The 26783-nt window shown below is 42.8% G+C and overlaps 1 protein-coding gene across 2 annotated transcripts in view; it reads left to right on the top strand.

Moving 5' to 3' along the window:
* LOC126428292 (uncharacterized) overlaps positions 1-26783 on the top strand; it is a 34510-nt gene that overhangs the window by 2772 nt on the left and 4955 nt on the right. The window contains exons 3-6 of one of the 2 annotated variants that reach the window (XM_050090208.1): positions 4247-4455; positions 8615-8768; positions 14218-14486; positions 16679-16903. In XM_050090208.1, coding sequence (XP_049946165.1) covers positions 4247-4455; positions 8615-8768; positions 14218-14486; positions 16679-16903 — 857 coding nt within the window. The remainder of the gene's footprint in view (positions 1-4246; positions 4456-8614; positions 8769-14217; positions 14487-16678; positions 16904-26783) is intronic. The other variant, XM_050090209.1, reaches the window with a different exon arrangement.

Raw genomic sequence — 26783 nt, 5'->3', positions numbered from 1 at the left:
CAACTTGGTGACCAAATAGTCTGTCATAACACCCCCAAAAATACAAATACCACATCAACCAATATACTGACTAAACCCAATGAAATTAGTGGGAGAACCATGGGGAAAGGAGGGTGTTTTGGGTGGGGCAAACTGCAAACTAAAAATTCAGTGATAAAACCAACACTCTTCCTTCTTCCATGATTTAATGAAAAACATTGATCCATATACTCAGTGGTTACGCAAGCACTTAAGAGAACAGTTTAACATTTTTGACATATTCTGTTTTATATGACAACATTCTGCACAGTATATTCCATTGTGCCACCACATAATTCTGTATGCTCCACATCAAGATGTGCTGTAGCACACTAAATGGCAGACTAACATACCTCACAAACACATTGCTACAACATAATTAAACCGTCAGAGCACACCACCTCTTCATACACCATGTGCTCTCTACATTATTTCACATCCACTCCACTGCGGCTCAATGACGTCGTACAACACATCACGGCACAGTGCACCTGTGTCACGGGTCAGAGCAGGTGGGTGGCATCTTACAACCAACTCCCAGACTGCCAATACAATGCCTTATTGCACGGTCTAAAGCACATATTTGAGTGTGTGTCATTCTTTTAACTTGAGGGAGCCAATGGGAGAATGGTAAGGGATGGTCAAGGCCACTCTCTGCAGGATGAGGTCTATATGCCAGAAATTAAAAAAACTGCCTTTTTTATTGTTGGAATGACATATAGTACTTTTGTACAGATGTTGGAATACTTATAGTTTACACTTCATCATCGTCTGCCTTTACTAGGGCAGACATGATACAACCGATTGCTCAGCTTCCTACACCATTTTTGTTGATTGGAGACTTTAATGCCCACCATCCCCTTTGGGGCTCTCCAGCATCCTGCCCGAGAGGCTCCCTCTTGGCAGACCTTTTCAACCGCCTCAATCTTGTCTGCTTAAATACCGGTGCACCTACCTTGCTTTCGGATGCAATGCATACCTGTTCCCAATTGGACCTCTCAATATCCACTATCCAACTTGCACGAGTGGTATGCTCTGTCTGACACATACTCGAGCGACCATTTCCCCTGCGTAATCCATGTCCACACCCCTTCTCCACGTTCCACTAGCTGGAACACCTCCAAAGCCAACTGGGGGCTTTTCACCTCCCTGGCAACCTTCCGTGATCAAAACTTCTCCAGTTGCGATAGTCGGGTCGCATGCCTCGTGGATGTTATTCTCACTGCTGCTGAATATTCCATCCTTCGTACTTCCTCTTCTCCATGTCGAGTCCCAGTCCCCTGGTGGACTACAGCATGCAGCGACGCTATTCGTGCTCGGCGACGTGCTTTACGCACCTTCCAGCGCCACCCTACTATGGCGAACTGTATCGGTTACAAACGTCTCCGTGCACAATGTCGTCGTGTTATCAGAGAAAGCAAAAAGGCTTGCTGGGTGGCTTTCACCAGCTCTTTCAACAGTTTTTCTCCTTCTTCGGTTGTCTGGGGTGGCCTGCGCCAGCTATCTGGCACCGAGGTCCACTCCCCGATTTCAGGCCTGATTGTAGCAAATGAAGTCCTTGTGGATCCTGAGGCTGTCCCAAATGCCTTCGGCCACTTTCTCGAATGCCTTCGGCCACTTTCTCGAATGCCCTCGGCCACTTTCTCGAATGCCTTCGGCCACTTTTTCGCGGAGGTTTCGAGCTCTGCCCATTACCACCCTGCCTTTCTCCCCCAAAAACAAGCAGAGGAGGCACAGCCACCTTCTTTCCAGTCTTAGAATCGTGAAAGTTACAATGCCACTTTCACTGTGCGGGAACTCAAAAGTGCACTCCCCTGGTCCCGATCCTCTGCTCCGGGGCCCAATGGTATCCATATTCAGATGCTGAAGGACCTTTCTCCTGCAGGTAAAGACTTTCTTCTTCGCGCCTATAATCGCATCTGGACTGAAAGTCATGTTCCCACACACTGGCGTGAAGCAATTGTTGTTCCCATACCCAAACCAGGAAAGGACAAACACCTTCCTTCCAGTTATCGCCCCATCTCCTTTACCAGCTGCGTGTGCAAGGTGATTGAGCACATGGTAAATTCTCGATTGGTTTGGCTCCTTGAATCTCGGCGCCTCCTTACCAATGTCCAATGTGGCTTTCGTAGTCGCCGCTCTGCTGTTGACCACCTAGTTACCTTGTCGACCTTCATTATGAACAACTTTTTGCGTAAGTGCCAGACGGTGGCTGTGTTCTTCGATTTGGAGAAGGCTTACGACACCTGTTGGAGGGTGGTCCACACCATGCACACTTGGGGCCTTCGCAGTGGCCTCCCTGTTTCCATTAATGCATTTTTAATGGATTGAATGTTCAGGGTACGTGTGGGTTCTGTTTTGTCAGATGCCTTCGCCAGGAGAATGGGCTGCCCCAGGGCTCCGTTTTAAGCGTGGCCCTTTTTGCCATAGCTATCAATCCAATAATGGATTGCCTTCCAGCTGACGTTTCAGGCTCCCTTTTCGTGGACGACTTTATGATCTGCTGCAGCGCTCAGAGAACATGTCTCCTGGAGTGCTGTCTTCAGCGTTGTCTAGACCGTCTATATTCCTGGAGTGCCGCCAACGGTTTCCGTTTTCCTGGTGAGAAAACGGTCTGTATGAACTTCTGGTGTTACAGTTTCTTCCACCATCCTTACATCTGCGTCCTGTTGCTCTCCCATTCATGGAGACAACAAAATTTTTAGGTCATACATTTGACAGGAAACTTTGCTGGTCTCCACATGTGTCTTACTTGGCTGCTCGTTGTACCCGTTCCCTAAATGTCCTCCGTGTTCTCAGCGGTACGTCATGGGGAGCAGATCGAATGGTCCTGCTTCGCTTATATCGGTCCATTGTCCGATCAAAGCTGGATTATGGGAGCTTTGTCTACTCTTCTGCCTGGCTGTCCATCTTACGCCGTCTAAACTCTATCCACCATTGAGGGTTACGTCTGGCGACTGGAGCATTCCACACCAGCCCTGTTGACAGTCTGTATGCCGAAGCTGCCGAATTACTGCTAAACTACCGGCACGATATGTTGCTTTGGCGGTGCGCCTGCTGACTGATGTCAGTCCCCGCTCACCTGTCAAATTTCTCCTTCTTTGACGACTCTCTCAACTGCCAATACGGGCTGTATGTCTCTGCCCAGTTACCTCCTGGAGTTGGCTTTAGTCGCCTGCTTCAGAAACTTGATTTTACCCTCCCTACGACTTTTCAAGTGGGTGAGACCCAGATGCCACCTTGGCTCCAGGCTCAGGTTTGCGTTCACCTTGAACTCAGCTCGCTCCCAAAGGTGAGGACTGTGGATTCGATATACCGCTTGAGGTTTGTCGAACTTTGTTCGAAGCTCGCAAATAACATCTTTATTTACACAGATGGCTCCAAGACTACTGCTGGTATCGGATGTGCCTTTGTCGTTGGGGATGATACCTTTCAATACCAGCTCCTTGACCAGTGTTCAGGCTTTATGGCTGAGCTTTTTGCTCTCTATCGGGCTGTTCAGCATATCCGCCGCCATCGTCATTCTCCCTCTGCCATCTGCTCTGATTCTTTGAGCGCCATTCAGAGTCTCTGTGACCCATATTCGGACCACCCTCTCGTGCAACGAATTCAACGGTCCTTTCAGTCACTAGCTGATACCGGTGCTCGTGTCTTTTTTGTGGATTCCTGGCCACGTTGGTGTGGCTGGGAACGAAGCTGCTGATGCTGCGGCCAAGGCTGCTGTCCTCCTGCCTCAGACAGCTTCCTTTTGTGTCTACCTTACAGGAACTTTTAGCTGATGACACTCAAGCAGCTGCTCGTGTCCTTAGTTTTATTACATTGACGGACAAAAAAAAAAAAAACACCATAGTGGTAAATGGGGAAACATTTTATATGCTTAGATTGTTCTCTGTGTCCCACTATTTCGGTCAGATTCCACAGTTACTTTTTACTGCGCTCCGTAGGTCACTTTCGTCAGCTGTTTTGATTGTGATAGTTTCTGTAGCTTTCAGCAGTAAATCATTAATGACAACTAATTCAAGTTTGTCTACAGTATTTTTTCTGAGAATCATTTTTTGTTTGTTTTACGTGGCAAAGACAGTACCACAGCTGGAACTCTTCCATAGTACAACAGAAAATCCAAAGACGAAAAAGGATGGCTACCTCAGATGTGTGCAGTGTAAACACATTTATGATTCTGTAATAGCTGTACAACATTGAATCAATCTAACATTTTTCCTTTTTCCAGGTTCTTGCGAGGCTGCCTTTGCACCCAACGGAGACAGTCCATTTGACTACGCCGTCAATTGTGCCTGCGAGACCAAACCCGGCCAGACCGACCCTGTGTATAAAGAAGGAATCTTGAAATTGAGTATTAATTGTGCCAATGAAGCAGCAAAACAGGGCGTCAAGAGGTTCATTGAGCTTTCAGATGGCCACATGTGCTCATCTGACAAGGTAAATGGTAGTTGTATCACTTTTTACTTTTTTTTTTAATTGGTATTATTTACTTATTTGGTTAGTTTTGACTCTTTAGTACTGCAAGTGACTTGTTCAGTACTTATTCCTTCCCGTGCCTTTTCATTGTCTCTGTTCTCCTGGTTCTCAATGCTTCTGTTATCATGATATCAGCCCATCTCCAGGGTTTGACATTTTCAGGAGACTGACCTACCCTGCACTGCCATGTAAGGACTTTTCCCCCATTTCTGTATGTGTTGTAAATAACCTTTCCTTCACTATATTTTATCCATAATACTTTACAATTTCACAGTGCGAATATCAGTTGATATGCTCAGAAGCACTATCTTAATCTAAAAGTGCTATAAATGTGCCTTTCTTCAGTCTATATTCCCAGATAATTTGTAGGATCAGTGTTGCTGTACATATTCCTACAGTTCTTTGGAAGCTGAACTGATCTTTTCTGAGGGTGTCTTCTACCAGCTTTTTGGTTTTTCTGTAAATAAATGGACAAAAATGTACTTCTACTTCACATTTAGCACTGATGTGCAGTTTCAGCTGTGTAGGCATTCTGAAGTGTTTATTCACTGTCCACGTGTGATGTAGACATTCTGCAATTCACTCCGGGTAGACAAATTGTAATCACTAATTCTGGTAAATGACAATTGGATGTTAAAATTCTCTTTAAGAGTGCATTAAAATTTCTTTTTACTATGAATAATTAGCTGCATTATTTTTTTATAATAAACTGTAAGTTATACTGAAGGAGTATGTCCATCTCTTTTCGGTCACTGGCCATTGCGAAAGGGACCGAGGGGAAAAAACACATTTGAAAAGCCTTAAAACTGCACATGTGGAAAGCTTCATAGTGCTCTCCATGCGTAATTCCTGACACTAGACTGTTCCTCAACAATGCTTAGCTTTGTTTTGCCACATTCCCAGATCAACTGTGCCTAGTTGTGGGGATGCTCAGTAGATCTGTGCAAATGGTTCCTTCTTCCTGCTCAGGCCATGCAATGGATGACACTCCCGTTTTCATAAATTATGTGAAATGTATTCACAGTTGTGAATACAAACAACTGTCAGCTGCATAAGATAACGATTGTCATCGTGGCCAGACCGGTACTCGAACCCGGATTTCCCGCTTCAAACGAGTGGTTGCCTTAACTGCTTTGGCTACCCGTGCACAATCTGTGGCCATACCCAAACTTCCGTATGCCGTCATTCCTGTGTTGCAACCTGTACTTGTACAAGCATCATACCAGGCAAAATCTTTAAATTATAATGCCCTCCCTAATATGAGAATGACATGATGTGTGTACAAGTACTGAATGCAGGAACGATGCCGTATGAAGTTTGGGTCTGACTATGGGTTGTGCACAGATAGGCAAATCGGTTAAGGAGACTGCTCGCTTAAAGTGGGAAACCTGGGTTGTAGTTCCAGTCAGACACAAATTTCCCCTGTCATCCGTCTCTTGTACTGTTGACAGTTGTTCTTATTCGCAACTGTGAATACACTTCATGTATTTCATAACAGCTGTAGTCGCTGCAGTGCCTTTTTCCTTCGGATGTGTGTGCGTATCTGAAGGAACATTGAGAAAAAGAGTGTTACCACTTACCATATAGCAGAGATGCTGAGACCATACTGGCCAAAAGCTAATTTGTGGCAGTCTTTTTGTTGTGCGTATCGGCGACTCAGCATCTCCACTATACGGTGCGTGTCAACTTTCCTTTTCAAAATACTATTACATTCCATCCTGGTTTTCCATTGTTTGAAGGCACATTGTCATTCTCCTTTAACAATAAAGACACTGCAATATCATACCCCATTTTCATATGTCCTGGCAGTACAAAAATGTGATGGGGTACTTCTAGTGACGAGTTCTTTGGGGCCACCATGCACATTACAATGGTGTTCCCATTTTGTCTGCACTTTGTTAGAGCCAGTACTTTAGATTTCAACTGCACAGATGAGGCCCTACGTCATTCACTCCTCTCGCTGCCAGGCCTACGTACAACAGAGAGCAGAATATTTACGTGTCGTCAGTCAGGGTGAATATGTCCTGGGAAAATGCATGCAGGAATTTTCTTTGTCTGGGGAAAACTGAGGATTTTTTTTAGAATTCCAGGAGTTTTTCATTGTTTTAGTTTAAATTTTTGTAATTTTCACTGGTAAGAAATGAAACTCTAAAAAAATATATAAAAATTAATTACCAATGTCATACCGCAACTACAGAACATTACTTCAGGAATAAAACATAAACAAGAGAATGACAGCAAAATAAAACTGTAGTTGCAAAGAAAACGTGCCACTTACAACAATAAAACACCGTTCACACAGAAGTGTCTGCCCACAGCTAAATGTCAAAGGCTTTAGGACGAAGAGTATGCAATGCTTTGTAACAACAAACTGCTTTCGTTTAGCTTGATGTCACAGCTGCTTACATTTCCAACAGGCTGTGGAAAAATGTTGTAAATTGCGGTTTGAGACACGTTACTTTTAAGGTAAATTTCTTTTTACCCAGGCTGAATTGTGTTACGTGTGAGATTGTGCAATGAACTTCTTAAATCGTGGAGCATTGGACTGTCATTCGAAACTTAAAACTTTGAGGACTAACCAAAAAAAAAAAAAATCGGTCCAGAAGACCAGCCATTTCTGCCATTATTTAAAATTTTACTGGCACATATCTTACAGCATAACACGTGCTGAGGAAGACCAGTGTTGTGTGTGAAAGTTTAGCTTTTCTTATGGCTGTACTGTATGTACATTAATTTAAACTATTAACTTTTCCTATGTGTGTGTTCTTGTTACTTAACAGTGGTTTTGCTATTGGCTGACCACATCACATATTTTCTGCACCGAATATCTGCTGTCATTGACTGGTGAGATCAAGCGATGTAAGCTGCCATTGGATGACAAAAGTGCATCGTAATCTCAATTTTCAGTGCTTTGAAAGCTCCAGCCGCATATAAACATTGTGCTCCTTGTGTTGTCTGTTAGATTTTCCCTTTCCGTTGCCGTATTAAGTTTTTCCAAAAAAACTGGAGCGGACAAGGCAGCATGATAACAAGTTATCGTAACAGGCTGAGGGCTGCTTTTAGGATATATGAAGGAAGCTGTACAAGAATAACAATAAAAGTCAAGATTTCTGCAGAGAACTGCTGCTGCATGTGGTAGAATACTGACAAAAACTGTGCAGAAAAGAAAACAGTTCATTTGCCATAGCTTGCTTAGAAATGTGAAATACTGAAGGCTCTTCCATTGCTAAATAGTATGTTTCCATTAACCGATGATGACAAATGTATGCAAACCAGCAAATCAATTAATTTGATGTCGTCAACCATTACCAACTTTTATAGAAACTCTCCTTCATCAAAACAGTATCGTAGTTTTAAGACTAAGTATGTAATTCTTTGATAAATGCAACCTTCTTCTGTAAAACTCCAAAGGACTGAGAGATGGCTGTGTGGCCTACAGGCAAGAAGTCAGGGGGGGGGGGGGGGGGGGAAAGAAAGAAAGAACGAAAAGAAGACAGGTAGTGTTGCAGACGGTATGAATACACTGAGAAAAATTTGCTTCCAGTGTGGACAGAAAGACGGCCAAGGAACAAAGCCAGAAACAGTTGAGGAATGCTGCAGAAAACAATGTTTCCAATTGAAACACATTTTTTTTTTTTTTTTTTTTTTTTTTTTTTTTTTTTTTTTTTTTTTTTTTTTTCGGGTGAAGTGCTGGAAAGTTCTGAACCGGTATATAAAAACTTTAGCATTCAAAGAATTCATAAGTTTCACAGCTCTGAGAGAAAGTATCTTGTCACTTAGCGTGGAAAAAAAGTGTGTTTGCACCCAGGAAGAAGTCTATTTTCAACAGGGAAATCTGGCTCTCGCTCTCTTTTTGTGTATATACACTCTGTCAGTGTTACAGTCGATATTTGTGATGTGACATTCCTCAGTGGTAGCCCCGAACAATGGCGGAATGCCCGATAAATGACGAACTTGTCAATTCCCCTCGGACGGGTGCCGTCACCTCTGCGAAGCCTGGGAGTGTCTGCGTCATACTGCACAAGCCGCAATTACAAATTTTTTGCTCCACACCTCTCTCGAGCCTTTTCCGTGTGTCGTCGAAAGCTGCAGTCTATACTGCTGCTGCTTTCTGCTGCAGGCACCTTTCAAGGAGGATGGGAAGCCAGAACCCTGGACGTACGTGGCTAAGTGGAAGTGCCAAGTGGAAGAGGAGTTGAAGAACGTGCCCGATCTAAAGTACACCGTGGTGCGCCCCGGCATCGTGTACGGGCTCGGCGATCGCCACGGCCTCGGTAAGTACTGCACGTACGGGGAAGTTACGCATTCCGACCTACGTATTTTGTCCTTTAAAACACTGTTTGAACCACATCCATCAGATCAATATTTGACCCTTTTCTCGCCTCGGTTCCTTCTCTCGTATGCCTCATATACAGTGTGTGTCTCGGTCTGAGTTCTAGGCGATGTCACAATCCCTATCCCCTACTATCTTTTCTGAAAGCTGTGACTGACACTGGTTTTCATTGTTGTGTATTTGTACTGGCACTGTACTCAGTATTGCGCATTCTTAATAAGAGTTGATTTGCCATTTGTGGATATGTGGGGCTTATTTGAGATTTGGGTAAATTGAAAGGTGTGTTGTACAACCTACTGTGATAGATGGTGACAAATTTGCTCAAGTGACTTGATACCCACAGTATGTACCTCTACATTGGCATTGATCACCAAAGACTGATTTACTTGCTTATAGGGATGATAAGTGTTGGCAGCAGCACATATTTTCAATGTGATGTAAACCACTTTCTTTCTGGACTGTGAACGCACTTCTCTTACTACAGTGCACTCCGACTATTGTGATCGCAGCTCAGGTTGCATCGTTTGTGCTCGTCACTCATTGGTATGAAACAAAGTGCCATTTAATACCTTGGTACAGGTAGTGCTGCTCGTGTAGTCTGTCCTCCTGTAAACAAGTTGTTAAAAGATGTTGAATCTTTTGAGATGAGATGTGGTAGTACTCAAACTACGAGGGTTGTTTAGGATTATTCCTGTGAGGAGCAAGTAGTATTTTACTCCTGTGTGAGAAGCAAGTAATATTTTACTCTTGTGTGAGGAGCAAGTAGTATTTTATTACTTCAGTGCACAGAGTCAGCCGAGATAGAGCTGTGCTGTAAGTTGTGTGCCTTTGGCTGTTGTATTTACTGCCACATCCAGTGGGGCAACCTTTGCAAGCATTGTTAACCATTAGGCCAGTTGTTGCCGGCAGTCGAGATGTCGGGAGCGTGTATCCGTCACTGTGATGTGTGTCGGCTGGCTGCTTCATAATTTATATCTCGTATCGTGTCTCTCTCTGCCACTAAAATACTGTATCACTGTACTGACTTGGCCCACGTTTGCTAATACCAGCTGAAAATTAAAAAGGGGTCAATTGTAGGAGTTTATCCATTAAATTTTGGATGTGCAGCCGAATAAATTCTGCTTCTTCTTCTAATATTTATTGCTGTATATCAGTCAGCCATCTTCAGCGTGAGCCAAATGATGCTCCAGCATTCACTGCAAATGAACCCAAATGTGGGCAAAAGGAACACAGAAGAAGAAGACTGAAAGATGTAAGAGGTGTGGCTTTCCTACTGTACATAAATGAAAATTGAAAAGGAAGGGTGCCTTCCATTTTCTGATGTTTTGGTTCAGTGCAAAGATGGTGGCACCTTGGGACATGCAGTTTATCAGAAAACTACACATACAGATTTACGTGCACATGCAAATAGCTGCCACCGTCCTTTCCAGAAGAAGAGTGTTCACGGAACTTCGGTTGACGGGGAACACTTCATTACTGACGAGAGCAGTCTGTAGGACGAGCTTCTACTTCCAAAGAGAGGTTTTGAAGCCGACAGGTATTCTCCGGAACAGATACGTGAGTCACTGCGGGTTAAATCGGAGGTGGGTGTAAGGGATACAGAAGGAGACACCGAAAGATTTTACTACTGTATGTGGGAAGCACGCTCAGCAGACACAAAGTAAAACTGAGTTTCTGCCCTCCACTGAAGACAGCAGCACTTTTAGATTCCATTAATGGCAGTTTGATGCTCCAGAAGGTTACGGAGATGCTGAACAAGCTCCAGTGGCGGACACTTCAAGAAAGGCGTTACGCAATACGGAGAGGTTTATTATCGAAATTACGAGAGAGCACATTCCGGGAAGAGATGGGCAACATATTACTACCGCCCACATATATCTCGCGTAATGATCACAACGAAAAGATCCGAGAAATTAGAGCAAATACGGAGACTTACAAGCAGTCGTTCTTCCCACGCACAATTCGTGAATGGAACAGGGAAGGGGGGATCAGATAGTGGTACAATAAGTACCCTCCGCCACACACCGTAAGGTGGCTCGCGGAGTATAGATGTAGATGTAGATGTAGATGTAGAAGGTTGGAGTTTACAATGGTCTCTTGCAAATATGGTGTTCCGTAGGCAAGACAGACGATTGGCATACCCCACGAAAGATGTACGTAACACTGTTGATACACCTGGCTCTTACAGCCCAGTAAATAGATTGTGGAGAGCACTGTATTGATGCTGGTCACACTATGTTGTTTGAAAATGTCGAAACTCGATAGTGATAAAAGCAATTGAAATTGGCAATGAATTTAATTAAAAGAAATAGAATCCGGTGCTTTGTACCATAGACTTTTCACCAGAGTGCAGCTCACAGTGATACACTGACATCCCAACGCAGCCACGTGTGCACCTCTTTGCCACTAATTGACGTTTCTGGGGCTCGTGTATCTGTGTCCACATGCGCGTGGAACGGTCTGCGAGTTTAAACGGATGAAGCGAGAGCCGGAGCGTCGGTCTTTCGGCCGACTCTGAAGATGACCGAATGACGTACAGCTGAAAAATTACAAGAAGCAGGATTTATGTGGCTGTAGGCCCCAAAATTTTGCCCAAAATTTAATGCACCAGTCATTGCCACTGCAAAAACATCAAAATGCACAACTATAGAGTTATATCCAAAAAAGAACAGAGGTGTTAAAGTAAATTTTCTGCCACTTACTATTGATTTTTTCTATACTTTCAGATAGTCTAAAAAATGCAGTGATACAAAATAATCTCCAGGAGGAGGTAGCCGACATAACAGGCTTAAGAATATGGGAGGGGTAACAAATGTTGATTCAACTGTACTAAGTAAAAACAGTTCAAATATTTGTGACAAATAAACCAAGAAAATGGTGTAGAAAAATCTGCTCCTGAGGAAAGGATCCACAGAATGGAAAGAGCTTTCATTATCAACAGTAATGTTTGACAAAAACATACTTATCTAAGAATCTTAAAATTAAGTACTACGGTACAATGGCGAAGCCGGACTGTCTTTGTGCTAGCGAACACCTAGTATTCGATTGCAGATAAGATAAGATTGGAAACATTGAAGAAAAGAATAGTAAGGAAAACACTGGGTCCACTAAAAGTGATAGACATCTGGGAATTAAAAAATATGCTGAAATATATAACAATGTAGAACAAAAAGAAAGCAGAGACTAATATTCTTCATAGAAGATGGATAACAAATTAACTAAACCGTTTCTGAAAAACCTTTGGCAGAAGAAATAAACTACAAGCTGAATTCAAGAGATCAATAAAAAAATTAACAATCAAAGAACATACAGGCACTAGTTTAGAATAATTGTGCTACTCGTGGAAGCATTCCAGATCCAGAAAGGAAAGGAAAATAGGTTCAGAATTGTGTGAGGAGAAGGAAAATCAACACAACAAAGGGAAGGAAAGGAAGAGAGAATAACAGAATATGAAGAACTGAAACACACGTGACCCCCACAGATGTGGTGGAGGGATGGGTTCAATCTCTGTTTTCTCACCCCTGCCACTCAATCAAAAATAGAGTTCACTGATGTTGATAAGGTGACTCTAGGAGCAAGAATGGAATTATCCTATAAAATATGTGAAAATAATAGGGCCATGTAGGAAATACACTGCCATAATGAAGCCCAACTGGTGCTGTAGCCAAAACAGTGGTCTATAAAACATCATGATGACATGGTCACAGGCCCAGAAAAATTTATTCTGTACATGCGCGTTTACCCGTAGATGCCAGGAGGGCATCTGGCCCAGACGGTATCCCCGTAAGATTATATGTTGACTATGCTACATTCTTATCCGTCATCTATCAGAGATAATTGGATAATAATTGGAACAGCGGAAAGTTCCACAAGACTGGAAAAAGGCCCAGGTCATAGCAATCTATAAAAAGGGGAGGAAATCTGATACACGTAAGTACGGCCAATTTCACTGACATCAATTTCTTGTAGAACTGTGAAACATGTGTGTTCAGACATAATGACTCTGAGAAGCTCATCTGCAGAAACCAGCACGGTTTTAGGAAACAGCGGTCATGCGAGACACAGCTGGCCCTCTGTGCATAATATAGAACAGGCTCTAGATACTGGCTCCCAGTTTAATGCCGTATTTCTCGACTTTTGAAAGGCGTTCGACTCAGTTCCACACTGTCGCTTGCTCCAAAAAGTGCACACATACGGTCTATCTGATGACATATGTGGTTGAATAGAAAGTTTTCTAACAGAAGAGAGCAGTATGTCGTCCTGAATGGGGTGACTTCAACAGAAACAAGCGTAACTTTAGGTGTACCCCAGGGCAGCGTAATAGGTCCACTGCTTTTTTACGATTTACATAAACAATCTGATTGATGGTATTGACAGTGGCAATAGACTGTTTGCCAGTGATGCTGTAGTCTACAGGAAAAGTAGTATCACACGAAAGAGGTGAACAAAGCAATGAGGATTTGCAGAAAATAAATGTGTGGTGTAATGACTGGCAGTTCTCTCTCAACATTAGTAAGTGTAACCTACTGCGTATAACAAGGCGAAAATCCCCGTTAATGTAAGAGTACAAAATATATGACCAGTCTTTGATAACATCCCCCAACTATCTGGTGTGACTATTTGAAATGATCTCAAATGGAATGGAAGTAATGGGCAAGGAGAATTCTAGATTGCGGTTTATTGGTAGAATCCTGAAGCGATGCAGTCCTTCAACAAAGGAAACTGCTTACTATATGTTAGTTCGTCCAGTCTTAAAGTATTGTTTGTCTGTATGGAACCCTTACCAGTTGGGTCTGATTCAAGAGATTGAGAAAGTCCAAAGAAGAGCAGCAATATCCGTGTCTGGTAAATTTAGCCATTGCAAGAGTGTTAAAAATCTCATAGATAGTTTGAAGTGGGACCCCGGAAGGGGCCGCTCACTAAATTTCAAAATCTGATATTCACTGAGGATGAATTGAAAGATAAGGGAAATTAGAGCTCATACTGAGGCGTTTTTCTCTCGCGGTCCGCGAGTGGAACAGAGGGGAGGAAATATGACTTTGGTGCGAACTGTGCCCTCCGCCACACATCGCTTGGTGGCTAGCGGAGTATATATATGTAGATGTAGGTGCAGATTACAGCTTGTTTTGTGGCAACAAAATACATCTCAATATTTTTACAGTTAAGATTTGAGTGAGAAATATTGCCAAACTGTAAAGCTTTTTTGTTATAAATGATTCGCACACCTTTGCGGCAGTTATTTAAGTTGCTGCAGGATGTCACATTGTGTTTTCATCCTCTAATTTAAATTTAAGGAAATCAGAGCAAAGCGCACTTTCTTTACTGTAGCATTGGCTTTATGATTTTGTATCTCACAAATGACATATTAAAAAAGTGTGTATCTGTTTCAGCTCCGAGGCTGGTCATCGGTGCCGTATACAGGCACCTCGGAGAGATGATGAAACTGCTGTGGGGTCGTGACCTACGCATGAATACAGTCCACGTGGAAGACGTTTGCCGCGCGATATTGCACTTGGCACAACGCGATGACACTGTCGGACAGGTTTACCACGTCGTCGATTCGGGAGATACGACGCAAGGAGATATCAGCTCCGTTGTGTCAGACCTCTTTGACATCAATCACGATTACTGGGGCAATACTCTGTCCAGCATCTGCAAGGTGAGAGCACTCGAGCACTCTATCACTTGACAGAAATAATTCGTTTAAAACTCTCCAGAACACCTGTCTTTTGGACTTTCAGTAGTGGAACTTGACCACGCTATGAGTAATGTATTTACGTGCAGTATTCCTATACAGGGTGATTCAGCTGAGCTGTTAATCCCAAATATTTATGGAACCATTTAAGACTAAGTAATGCTGTTTACACCCATATGAATTGTAAGGAAATCCTCACTAAACAATGTATATTTTTAACAACAAAAACAATCAATTTTTGACAATATAATGTAATTGGATAGATAAAAAAATTGAGTCACCAACCGGCGGCAAGAGAACACACGTACAAAAAAGGTTTTACTTATGCAAGCTTTTGAAGCCAGTGGCTCGTTCTTCTGGCAGAAGGGTTGAAGGAGAAGAAAGAGGAGTGAAGGAAAAGGACCGGAAAGGTTTAGAAAAATGGGCAAGGTTTCAAAAAGTCATCGAGAAGCCTGGTTCATGGGAGGCCTATTGGACGGGAGGAGAAGGAAAGCCTGATTGTTGGGGACTGCACCAGATGAGATTTGAAGACCTGAGAGCTTAAAGGTGGAAGACAGCATCATATACAGGACAGAGATAACTGCTAAAACATTGTGCACGAGTTAAAAGAGTGAAAACCTAAGTGCATTGTATGTAATAGAGATGGATAACTATACGCTTTTCTTCACTCCGTTTCAGTTTCCTACATCTTTCATTTTCTGAATCTATTTTTTGCAGTCTCCCTCCCAGATCTATTACGTACAGTGCACTAAGCTTTTCACTCAAATTCATGCACGATGTTTGAGGAGTAATGTCTGTCTTGTATATTGCCCTGTCTTCCAACTTTTAAGCTCTCAGGTTGCAAATCTTCTCGGGTGCAATCCACAACGATGAGGCTTTCCGTGTCATCCCGTCCGGTATGTCTTCCCTAACCTGGGGTTCTGGGTGACTCTTTCAAACTTACCGCTTTTCCTAAACTTCTTCACCCTTCTTTCTTTCCCCTCAGCACTTCTACCCGGAGGAGGAGCTGTTGGCTCTGAAAGCTTGGATATGTAAAATATTTTTCTTTATATGTGTGTGTTCTCATGCTGCTGCTTGGTGAGTAGATTTTTTAATCTATCCATTTGCGATGTAGTTTTTTTGGGTAGCTATGCAAATTACAGAGCTTTGAATAACAAACTTGGCTTTTTCAAATGGAACAGCAGTGGTTTTTGTATATATTGAACAAATGAATTCACCTGTGTGTTTCTTTCTCTGAAATCTGATATGGCTGTCTTATGCGGAAATTTGTATCTAAGTAAGGAAAAACTTTAGTGTTATACTTCTACAATACTGCTACAAAACGGGCATAGATGAAATCTAGCTTTCTGTTCTGTCAGCGTAGTTCACAAATTTTGAGTGCTGCTTATGTCACACATCAGTATTTCTGTAACTTTATCATACTGGTTGAATCAAATGGTAACAAATGGCAGCAGCTCTGAATTGTTTCCATCTCATCTTTAAATTTGACCTGCTGGGGATCCCAAACATTAGAGTAATACTTAAGAATGAGTCACACAAGTAATCTGTGCACGGTCTGCTATATGGATGACCTGCACTTTCTGAGAGCTCTCCTAATAAACTGCACTCGACCATTCACCTTCCCTACAACTGAGCTCACGTGATGTTATGCCTACATATTTATTCGACGGGAACCTATTGAGCAGCATGCTATTAATATTGTATTCGAACATTACACGAACATATATTCTCCCCATCCACATTAATTTACATTTATCCTCATTAAAAGCGAGCTGACATTCTTGGCACCAAATAGAAATTCTCTCCAACTTTAAACAAATCCCCTTACAATTCTCTCAGTTACAACACTTTAGTATGTGACAACTGTCAGCAGACATTGTCATCAGATTGCTGCCCACTGCACACCACATTTCACTGTTATGATCACTCACCATTCAGGACAACATATGTGTGCTGTTACTCAAAGTGCTTTTTAAGTCCATATGCTGAGACCTGCTTACTGTGTTTGTGTTTCTCAGTTTGCTCATACTCTGTATGTCTGTGAGTAAACATTCAGTCTGGCTATCAGCTTCAATTACTGTTATATTGAAATGTGCATTTTAATTTGGCCTTTTGTCCCCAGTACCCACATCGCGACATTCTTGACTTTTCGACAGTTGTTCCAGGCGGACATGTCCAGTGTGGTGGAGGAGGTGAACGACAAGCACATGGGCCCGTGGGCCGAGGCTTGTGCCCGGGACGGTGTGGAGAACACTCCTCTGACGCCGTACATTGACCAGGAGCTGTTGTACAACAAGCACCTCTACCTGGACAACAGCAAGCTGCTCAGCACAGGCTTCGAACTATCTGTGCCGAGGCTGTCAAAAGATAAGCTGAAAGAGGTGAGGCGATGTAACTCTGCGTAAGTCACTCCAAAGAGGACAGCTAAAAAGTAATGTAATGTCTGTCCTTTTTCCTCGGAAGGAGTTTGTGCACTGTTTTGAAATGTCCTGGTAGATCAAAATTTTATGTTGGGTCAGGATGTCGAGCCAGGATCTCTTATTTCATGGGCAGCACTTATATCAAGTGGGCTACCTGGGCACGACTCACAAGCCACCCTCTTCGCTTCCACGAGCACCTCACTTGTACTTTCCGAGCTTCACGGAAGTCCTGCCTATCCTGTGGGACTAGCAGTCTTGAAGAAGGGATATTGTGGAAAATGGCTCCGTCACAGGCTATTGTTTCCAGAATGAAATTTTTCCTCAGTGGTGGAGTACGCACTGCTTTGAAACTTTCTATCCGATCAAAACTGTGCTCTGGACTGGGACTCGAACCTGGGACCTTGCCTTTAGTGGCAGTGCTTTAGGAGCAAGAGTGGTGCTGTTACAGTGGCTCGTACATGGTGCGTGGGTAGATTCTGTCGTTTTGGCATTTTGCACTCGTTTCTGAGCTCGAACATCAGTTTTTGACATAGTGTGCCTCTGATTGAAATTGGTTTAGTGAATGTGGAGGGTAGCCATATTTACCTTTGCTAATATGCCTCCAGTAGCTGTGCCTCTGTCAACTCTGGCCAAAAATTGGCTGTCTGTAGTAGGCTATTTTATATTATGTGGCCTACACCACATTTTTATCCCAAATATTTAATTGCACTTTGTCACTGAATAACCTAAGGTTTATATCCAGATTGAGTCTCATTCACTATAATTTATGCACCTATAAACTGCTAGCTGCATACTACACTCAACTGATGTTCTATAATGTGAGTGTTCAAGTGCGGTGACAGAAGATTACGTGGGGGCAGACATTTAATTAACATCCTTGAATCACTGTCCTTTCAAGTAGATTGTTATATCAAAACGAAAATTATGTGCGCAGTAAATATTATTTCAAAATAACAGAGTTCTCAAGATTAATTGCTTGTTCAAAATAAATGGTTCCAAAACAATCACTTTACAAACTCTCGAGCATGGAATTTAGATGAAACTCGACATCTTCTTGCAACTTGTGACACGTGCAAACTTGTCTGCGTACATTGTGCAATAATTTTTTGGCACGGATCTTTCTCGTGACATATCCTTCCACAGACTGAATGAAACGGCTCCCAGCAGCCTCTGTGTTTTAACGTTGCAGTAATTAGCAATACATTCAACTGCTGTCATTTTACGGGAATTACTTTCCTGATTAACTGAGTAATGGATAAGATTTGTTTGACTGAAGACTTTTAGATAAAACAGCAGTTGCTATAGGATTATGTCCTTTAATTTGTCAAATTATGGAGTTCCACTTAACCAAATGAATTTAAGGCATAGTAAAGTCAATATGGCTAAGCCCTGAGTTAATGTTTATTTTTGGTACTTTTTTTTCATGTTTATTTACAATGCTGGTCCATTACCTTGTTGCTACAATGGAGCGTTTATCTACATTAACCGCCATTACTAAAATTTACAATACAGTGGATACAGATTCTACTTAACTTTACATTTTCTAGAACCAAGTATCTACAGAGTTTAGTTTCCTACTTACAATGTTACAATTACTTTTCTTCACTTCCAATTACAATTCAATTTTTGCCTCGATCTTCATCTATTTTAATGTTGAATTAGTTCGATTACGCTATATCTACGTTCCGGCCTTCATAGGCATGCGCTGTCCAGCCTCGGTTGAACCGCGCACGTATTGCCCGTCCCTAGGCACGTGGAGCTGGGCCTTCTACTATCTGTTCCACTGCTTTATGACATTACCACCACCACCACCACCACCACCACCACCACTGCTTTTACTCTACATCGTCTGCATTTGGGGAGATCGGGGCGAGGTTCCGACGACGACGAGGTGATCCAGCTCGTGGGTGGTCGGACAGTCCAGCGATCCCACGGAGTGTGGTCCTCCCGCCGTCCCACCCTCCGCGACAGTGGCCCCCGTCGGTTCGTCTTCTATCACTCCCTTCCCCTGCAGCTAAGGGGGGGGAGTGCCAGCTCTCATCCCGTCCTCATTCCCCCATCTCTTTCTAGCTGTTGTACTCTACTAATTTGAGCTATCTTCTGACATATTGATCGTACATTATGTGAGATACTATATCTACTAGTCTTTTAAAGTTTATGAACTGTTCATTATCCTTTATTATTTCATTGATATTTTCTGTTCTTAGCAGATCCCTTTCTTCTCCAACTGATCCCGTGAGGGAAGCACACCCAAACACGACACGTTTGGGGGCTCCCGGACGGACACCACAGTCGCACATATCTGAATCCCTTTTCCCTGTCTGGTATAAATATTCAGGGTAAGGGCCGTGGCCAGTATGAAAATGTACTATGCCTTGCCACTTGCTTCGAAATGTTTGACCCTTAATCTGTCCCTTATATTCGGGAAGACTTTACGCACTCGCCGAGCTGTATCGGAGTTATCCTAATCCGCTTGCCGTATGTTTGAGACCTCTTCCCTTATTTCTCGTTTATTAATTAGGTGTTTACCCATTATATTGTGTACCCATTCTGTGTTCCCCTGTTTCAACCAATAATGTGCAGCTTTCTGCTGTACAAGTAAATCTAACGGATAAAGTCTCATTATTACAAGTAGTCCATCTGTTGGAGAGGTACCAAAGTCACCTATTGATCTGAGTAAGATATCCCTCTGCACACATCTTATGGCCATGGAGGGCCTCACATTGCACAGTCTGTGTGCCCGTGCACTGGCCTGTACCCCACAATTGAGAGTAACAAACTCCTGTGGTATAATCTTAAGACTCGAGGTACCGCATGAAATTTTTGTTGTCCAATCCTGATTAACTTAATTGAGCACACAGTCGCCTTTGCACTGATACACTCACTGTGGGGGCCAAAGTACCATTCCTGGTCCAGGATTACCCCGAGATACCTGCAAATCATTGATTCTTTTAGATGGGTTTCTGTTTAGGCTCCCTTTCAATATTACGTATTCCGTTTTGTTTGGTGCAACACTCAGCTTAGGCTTCCTGCCCCATTCTGAGATTGTTTCTATTGCAAGTCTGCATCTCTGCTCCAGTTGGAGCCTGCTATTGCCTCGCACCGGGATGAGAAGGTCATCAGCGTAGGGGACGGCCCCAACACGCGTGCGTCCTCCCCCAGAGATCTGAGACCATTTTTATATCCCGAAACACGGGGCCACACACCGATCCCTGCGGGCATCCCTTGGTGACGTTCTTAGAGACAGCCGTCTCGTGAGTCGTCATCCGAGGCACCCTGTTTCTACAGTAGTCCCTCAATCAATCGTCTAGTGGCCAAGGACACAGCATCTCCAGTAACTGGGAGAACAGTGCGGGCCACCACAGATTGTCGAAGGCTCCCGATATGTCCACAGTAATTCAGATTACGTAGCACCAGGTTGACGAAGCGACAAATTCAGCCACTAGGTTGATCTCATCTTCGGTCGATTTCCCTTGACGGAACCCGAACTGCCATTCGTGCATACCGTGCAGCTCCCTGTGACTCCGCAGTCTTGCACAGAGCAATTTCTCAAGAACTTTACGTAGGGTGTCCAGTAGACATATTGGCCTGTATGACTTGGGTTCGACAGGATCCTCGTCTTGCTTCTTGATGATAACGACTTAGGCATTTTTCCATCAATTCGGAAACCTTCCAGTCTCCTAACATCTGATGTATAGCTGTGCGAGTACTGGCACCAGCTTAGGTGCGATCATCTGCAGAACTTCCGCCGGAATCGCATCTGGTCCTGGAGACTTCCTCTTCTTTGACGTCGCAATTATATCGGCGACTTCTTCTGTTGATGTAGGGTATACCGGAGTGTCGTTATTGTACGTTTCTTTCATTTCTCTTCTTATTTCAGACCGATTTGGTGAATCCCCGTCGGGGTGATCATCTGGAAATAATGTTTCAATTAATTCTTCCGTTGTTTCTTGCCTGGTCTCGGTAAATGTCCGATCGAGTCTTCTTATTGACGACAGTATCGTTGGTGCTCCAATTTTGAATCTCACTAGTTTATATGGAGTACCCCAAGGGTTATTGGAGAGCTGATCTTGTACAAAACATTGCCGATTTCCTCTCTAACTTGTTGTAGCCTATCTTTATATCGCTGCCGGAGATTCCGGTATATGTTTAGTCCATAGGCCCAATCTTCGGGGTTCAGTGTCCTTTGGTACCTCTTCCTTGCTCTGCGCACTTATCTGCGGAGCACAGTTAGCTCTTGAGACCGTGGGGCCGGGTGGACGCCCACGACCTCTCTCCCTAGGCACTGCAATTGAGATCACACGATTTAATGCTTGTACTACCAAGTCGGTGCCAATGTTTACATCCAGATTGACCTCATCCGGCCCAAAAATAACACTGTTGAAGGTATTTACAAGAAAATGGGGAAGAAAAACATAACAGCTGGAAAGAATCCACCTGCTTGTCGCAAGTGTTGCCAGTATCTTGCTGCTTTTTTCCAATATGTAGAAGCCAATTTCTGTTGTTGTGTGCCCAAAATTAACAATGTAATCCGTCTGGACTGTTACACAGCACAAATGTATGTATTCCAATTCTGCTTTATTTGGATGGAATATACTGTTAGAAAGGTAATTACCCTTAAAAAAATCCCGGATTTCCCGGTTAAAAATACACTTTCTCCTGGGTGAAAATACACTTTTTCTGTGTTAAGTGACAGTATACTCTTCCTCGACACTGTAAAACTCGTCAATTCTTTGAATTCTTTCGTAGGTCCAGATTCGGATGTAAATTTTCTTGGAGTACCAGTATTTATCTCATGTTTGGTTCTTTATTATGGCATAATACCATACATGCACTTGAAATGCAGCGAACAGTTGAAACTAGCCAATAGTGTGAAATTAAACACTTCATTTCAAATAAAACAGAAAAGATTAATAAAAGCCAAATCTCTTTAGCTTGTTGTTGTTGTTGTTGTTGTGGTCTTCAGTCCTGAGACTGGTTTGATGCAGCTCTCCATGCTACTCTATCCTGTGCAAGCTTTTTCATCTCCCAGTACCTACTGCAACCTACATCCTTCTGAATCTGCTTAGTGTATTCATCTCTTGGTCTCCCTCTACGATTTTTACCCTCCATGCTGCCCTCCAATACTAAATTGGTGATCCCTTGATGCCTCAGAACATGTCCTACCAACCGATCCCTTCTTCTTCTGGTCAAGTTGTGCCACAAACTTCTCTTCTCCCCAATCCTATTCAATACTTCCTCATTAGTTATGTGATCTACCCATCTAATCTTCAGCATTCTTCTGTAGCACCACATTTCAAAAGCTTCTATTCTCTTCTTGTCCAAACTATTTATCGTCCATGTTTCACTTCCATACATGGCTACACTCCATACAAATACTTTCAGAAATGACTTCCTGACATTTAAATCAATACTGGATGTTAACAAATTTCTCTTCTTCAGAAACGCTTTCCTTGCCATTGCCAGCCTACATTTTATATCCTCTCTACTTCGACCATCATCAGTTATTTTGCTCCCCAAATAGCAAAACTCCTTTACTACTTTAAGTGCCTCATTTCCTAATCTAATTCCCTCAGCATCACCCGACTTAATTAGACTACATTCCATTATCCTTGTTTTGCTTTTGTTGATGTTCATCTTATATCCTCCTTTCAAGACACTGTCCATTCCATTCAACTGCTCTTCCAAGTCCTTTGCTGTCTCTGACAGAATTACAATGTCATCGGCGAATCTCAAAGTTTTTATTTCTTCTCCATGAATTTTAATACCTACTCCGAATTTTTCTTTTGTTTCCTTTACTGCTTGCTCAATATCCAGATTGAACAACATCGGGGAGAGGCTACAACCCTGTCTTACTCCCTTCCCAACCACTGCTTCCCTTTCATGTCCCTCGACTCTTATAACTGCCATCTGGTTTCTGTACAAATTGTAAATAGCCTTTCGCTCCCTGTATTTTACCCCTGCCACCTTTAGAATTTGAAAGAGAGTATTCCAGTCAGCATTGTCAAAAGCTTTCTCTAAGTCTACAAATGCTAGAAACGTAGGTTTGCCTTTCCTTAATCTTTCTTCTAAGATAAGTCGTAAGGTCAGTATTGCCTCACGTGTTCCAGTGTTTCTACGGAATCCAAACTGATCTTCCCCGAGGTTGGCTTCTACTAGTTTTTCCATTCGTCTGTAAAGAATTCGTGTTAGTATTTTGCAGCTGTGACTTATTAAACTGATAGTTCGGTAATTTTCACATCTTGCAACACCTGCTTTCTTTGGGATTGGAATTATTATATTCTTCTTGAAGTCTGAGGGTATTTCGCCTGTTTCATACATCTTGCTCACCAGATGGTAGAGTTTTGTCAGGACTGGCTCTCCCAAGGCCGTCAGTAGTTCCAATGGAATGTTGTCTACTCCTGGGGACTTGTTTCGACTCAGGTCTTTCAGTGCTCTGTCAGACTCTTCACGCAGTATCATATCTCCCATTTCATCTTCATCTACATCCTCTTCCATTTCCATAATATTGTCCTCAAGTACATCGCCCTTGTATAGACCCTCTATATACTCCTTCCACCTTTCTGCTTTCCCTTCTTTGCTTAGAACTGGGTTTCCATCTGAGCTCTTGATATTCATACAAGTGGTTCTCTTCTCTCCAAAGGTCTCTTTAATTTTCCTGTAGGCAATATCTATCTTACCCCTAGTGAGATAGGCCTCTACATCCTTACATTTGTCCTCTAGCCATCCCTGCTTAGGCATTTTGCACTTCTTGTCGATCTCATTTTTGAGACGTTTGTATTCCTTTTTGCCTGCTTCATTTACTGCGTTTTTGTATTTTCTCCTTTCATCAATTAAATTCAATATTTCTTCTGTTACCCAAGGATTTCTACTAGCCCTTGTCTTTTTACCTACTTGATCCTCTGCTGCCTTCGCTACTTCGTCCCTCAAAGCTACCCATTCTTCTTCTACTGTATTTCTTTCCCCCATTCCTGTCAATTGTTCCCTTATGCTGTCCTCAAACTCTGTACAACCTCTGGTTCTTTCAGTTTATCCAGGTCCCATCTCCTTAAATTCCCACCTTTTTGCAGTTTCTTCAGTTTTAATCTACAGGTCATAACCAATAGATTGTGGTCAGAGTCCACATCTGCCCCTGGAAATGTCTTACAATTTAAAACCTGGTTCCTAAATCTCTGTCTTACCATTATATAATCTATCTGAAACCTTCTAGTATCTCCAGGGTTCTTCCATGTATACAACCTTCTTTTATGATTCTTAAACCAAGTGTTAGTTATGATTATGTTGTGCTCTGTGCAAAATTCTACCAGGCGGCTTCCTCTTTCATTTCTTAGCCCCAATCCATATTCACCTACTATGTTTCCTTCTCTCCCTTTTCCTACACTCGAATTCCAGTCACCTATGACTATTAAATTTTCGTCTCCCTTCACAATCTGAATAATTTCTTTTATTTCATCATACATTTCTTCAATTTCTTCGTCATCTGCAGAGCTAGTTGACATATAAACTTGTACTACTGTAGTAGGTGTGGGCTTCGTATCTATCTTGGCCACAATAATGCGTTCACTATGCTGTTTGTAGTAGCTTACCCACATTCCTATTTTCCTATTCATTATTAAACCTACTCCTGCATTACCCCTATTTGATTTTGTGTTTATAACCCTGTAGTCACCTGACCAGAAGTCTTGTTCCTCCTGCCACCGAACTTCACTAATTCCCACTATATCTAACTTCAACCTATCCATTTCCCTTTTTAAATTTTCTAACCTACCTGCCCGATTAAGGGATCTGACATTCCACGCTCCGATCCGTAGAACGCCAGTTTTCTTTCTCCTGATAACGACATCCTCTTGAGTAGTCCCCGCCCGGAGATCCGAATGGGGGACTATTTTACCTCCGGAATATTTTACCCAAGAGGATGCCATCATCATTTAACCATACAGTAAAGCTGCATGCCCTCGGGAAAAATTACGGCTGTAGTTTCCCCTTGCTTTCAGCCGTTTCTCTTTAGCTAACTGACAAAAATAACTTCATTGTTCTGCAAGGCGAATGCTTGAATGTCAGGAAGGTGGAAATAAAATCTAAAACTAATAACATATTTTAGCCTTCCGTAATTATGCGAAGTATTTTAATTCATCTGATAACTCCCGGCCAAAAATCCATTTGTTATCATTTAACGCGAGCGCATTAAACTAAGTAGGAAACAACAAAACCACTGAACGTGAACACAGGACAGGTGGAGACGATCCATCTCCCCACCACAACTCAGACTGTTCTGGGCATCAGCGCCAGATTTACTATATTTCCGAACCATGACAATATTAAGTAGTGGCGCCCAGCCATACTTCTGTAACCAAAAGCGAAAGAAGGTACTACTCATACGAGACTCAACTGCGCTTGTGGAAGAGCCCGCCCGCCACTGCTCAGACGAATCTAATTTAAACAGTTGTCACGTCACGGTCATCGGAGGCAATTTGTTGTTAGGAAGCATTCCTGTCTTCCTTAAGCCTTTGACACACTTTGCTGTTGGCAGACGCTTGTATGAGCACTGTGTTTTGTTGTTCTATATGGCGCATTTCCTTTGCAACTTAAGTTTTATTTTCGTTTTTTTTTTTCTCTCGTTCATGTTTTGTTGCTGCAGTATTATTCTGCAATAGCGGGATACAGTAATATCGTTTGTTAGAGTATTGGTTCTTACCAGTCAAGATCACAAAAATTTAGCTGCAAACTAAAACAATGAAAAATTCCCAGAATTTTAAAAAATTCCAGGGTTTTTCCCGGTTTTCTCCCGGATGAAAAAATTCCCGGGTTTTTCGCGGATCTCCCGGATCGTACACACCCTGAGTTCTGCAGGAGACAGTAAGTCTTTTCACGTGTTTTTTGCTGCAACGTTATTGATGCTAGCTGTGACGTGTGATGGAATGAAAAAGGGGGGGGGGGGGGGGGTCAGCTAGTTCTACACAGCCAGCGAGAGAGCAGTGGGCAGGTGATATGTTTTAAAGTCATTGTAACATTCTCATGTCATTGTAGAAGTGAAATCTGATATGTATTCAGAAAAAACAGCTGTGTTCTCAGGTCCCATCATTACTACCACTTGAGAAATAGCAGCATACGAGAGGGGGGGGGGGGGGGCAAAAATAACCAGAATTTCTTTCTAGAAAGCATATACTTTATTGTTTTCAAATACAACCTTAATCTCCTTCAAAGTACTCTCTGTTAGCGTTAATACCCTTGTCCAAACGTTCATTCCAGTGTTTGAAGCACCTTTTAAATTCTTCCTCTTTGGTACCTGCTAGCACTTTCATGACATTGCATTCTACGTCTTCCACATCCGCAAAACGCTTCCCTCTCAAGTCTCTTTTCATCCTCGGGAATAGGAAGGAGTCCGAGGGTGCTAAATCCAGCAAATAGGGGGCGCATGGGTCAAGGTAGTCATCTTCGTTGAGGCCAAAAACTGGTGAACGCTGAGAGCCTCCTTCATTTCGAGACAGGCTTGAATGCGACGATGCCTTTGATCTCTGGTAAGAAGCTTTGGCACAAATTTTGCTGCCACTCTTCGCATCCCCAAATCGATGGTCAAGATGCGCTGAATTGAGCTCCAGGACAACCCGGACAAGTTCTCGAGTTGGTCGATTGTCCTGTGTCGATCTTCACTGATGAGATCACGGATTTTGTCGATGTTGTCTTCGCTTCGAGCAGTTGAAGGTCAACCAGAATGGGGCTGTTCAACCACCATTTCTCCCTTTTTGAACCAAGAAAACCATTCGTACACTTGTGTTTTACCAAGAGCATGGTCTTTGTAGGCTGTCTGAATCATCGAAACAGTTTCTGCTGCATTCTTGCC

Source organism: Schistocerca serialis, chromosome 12 (genome assembly GCF_023864345.2).
Source record: "Schistocerca serialis cubense isolate TAMUIC-IGC-003099 chromosome 12, iqSchSeri2.2, whole genome shotgun sequence".
Lineage (NCBI taxonomy): Eukaryota > Metazoa > Arthropoda > Insecta > Orthoptera > Acrididae > Schistocerca > Schistocerca serialis.
This window is presented reverse-complemented; position numbering and strand designations above follow the sequence as displayed.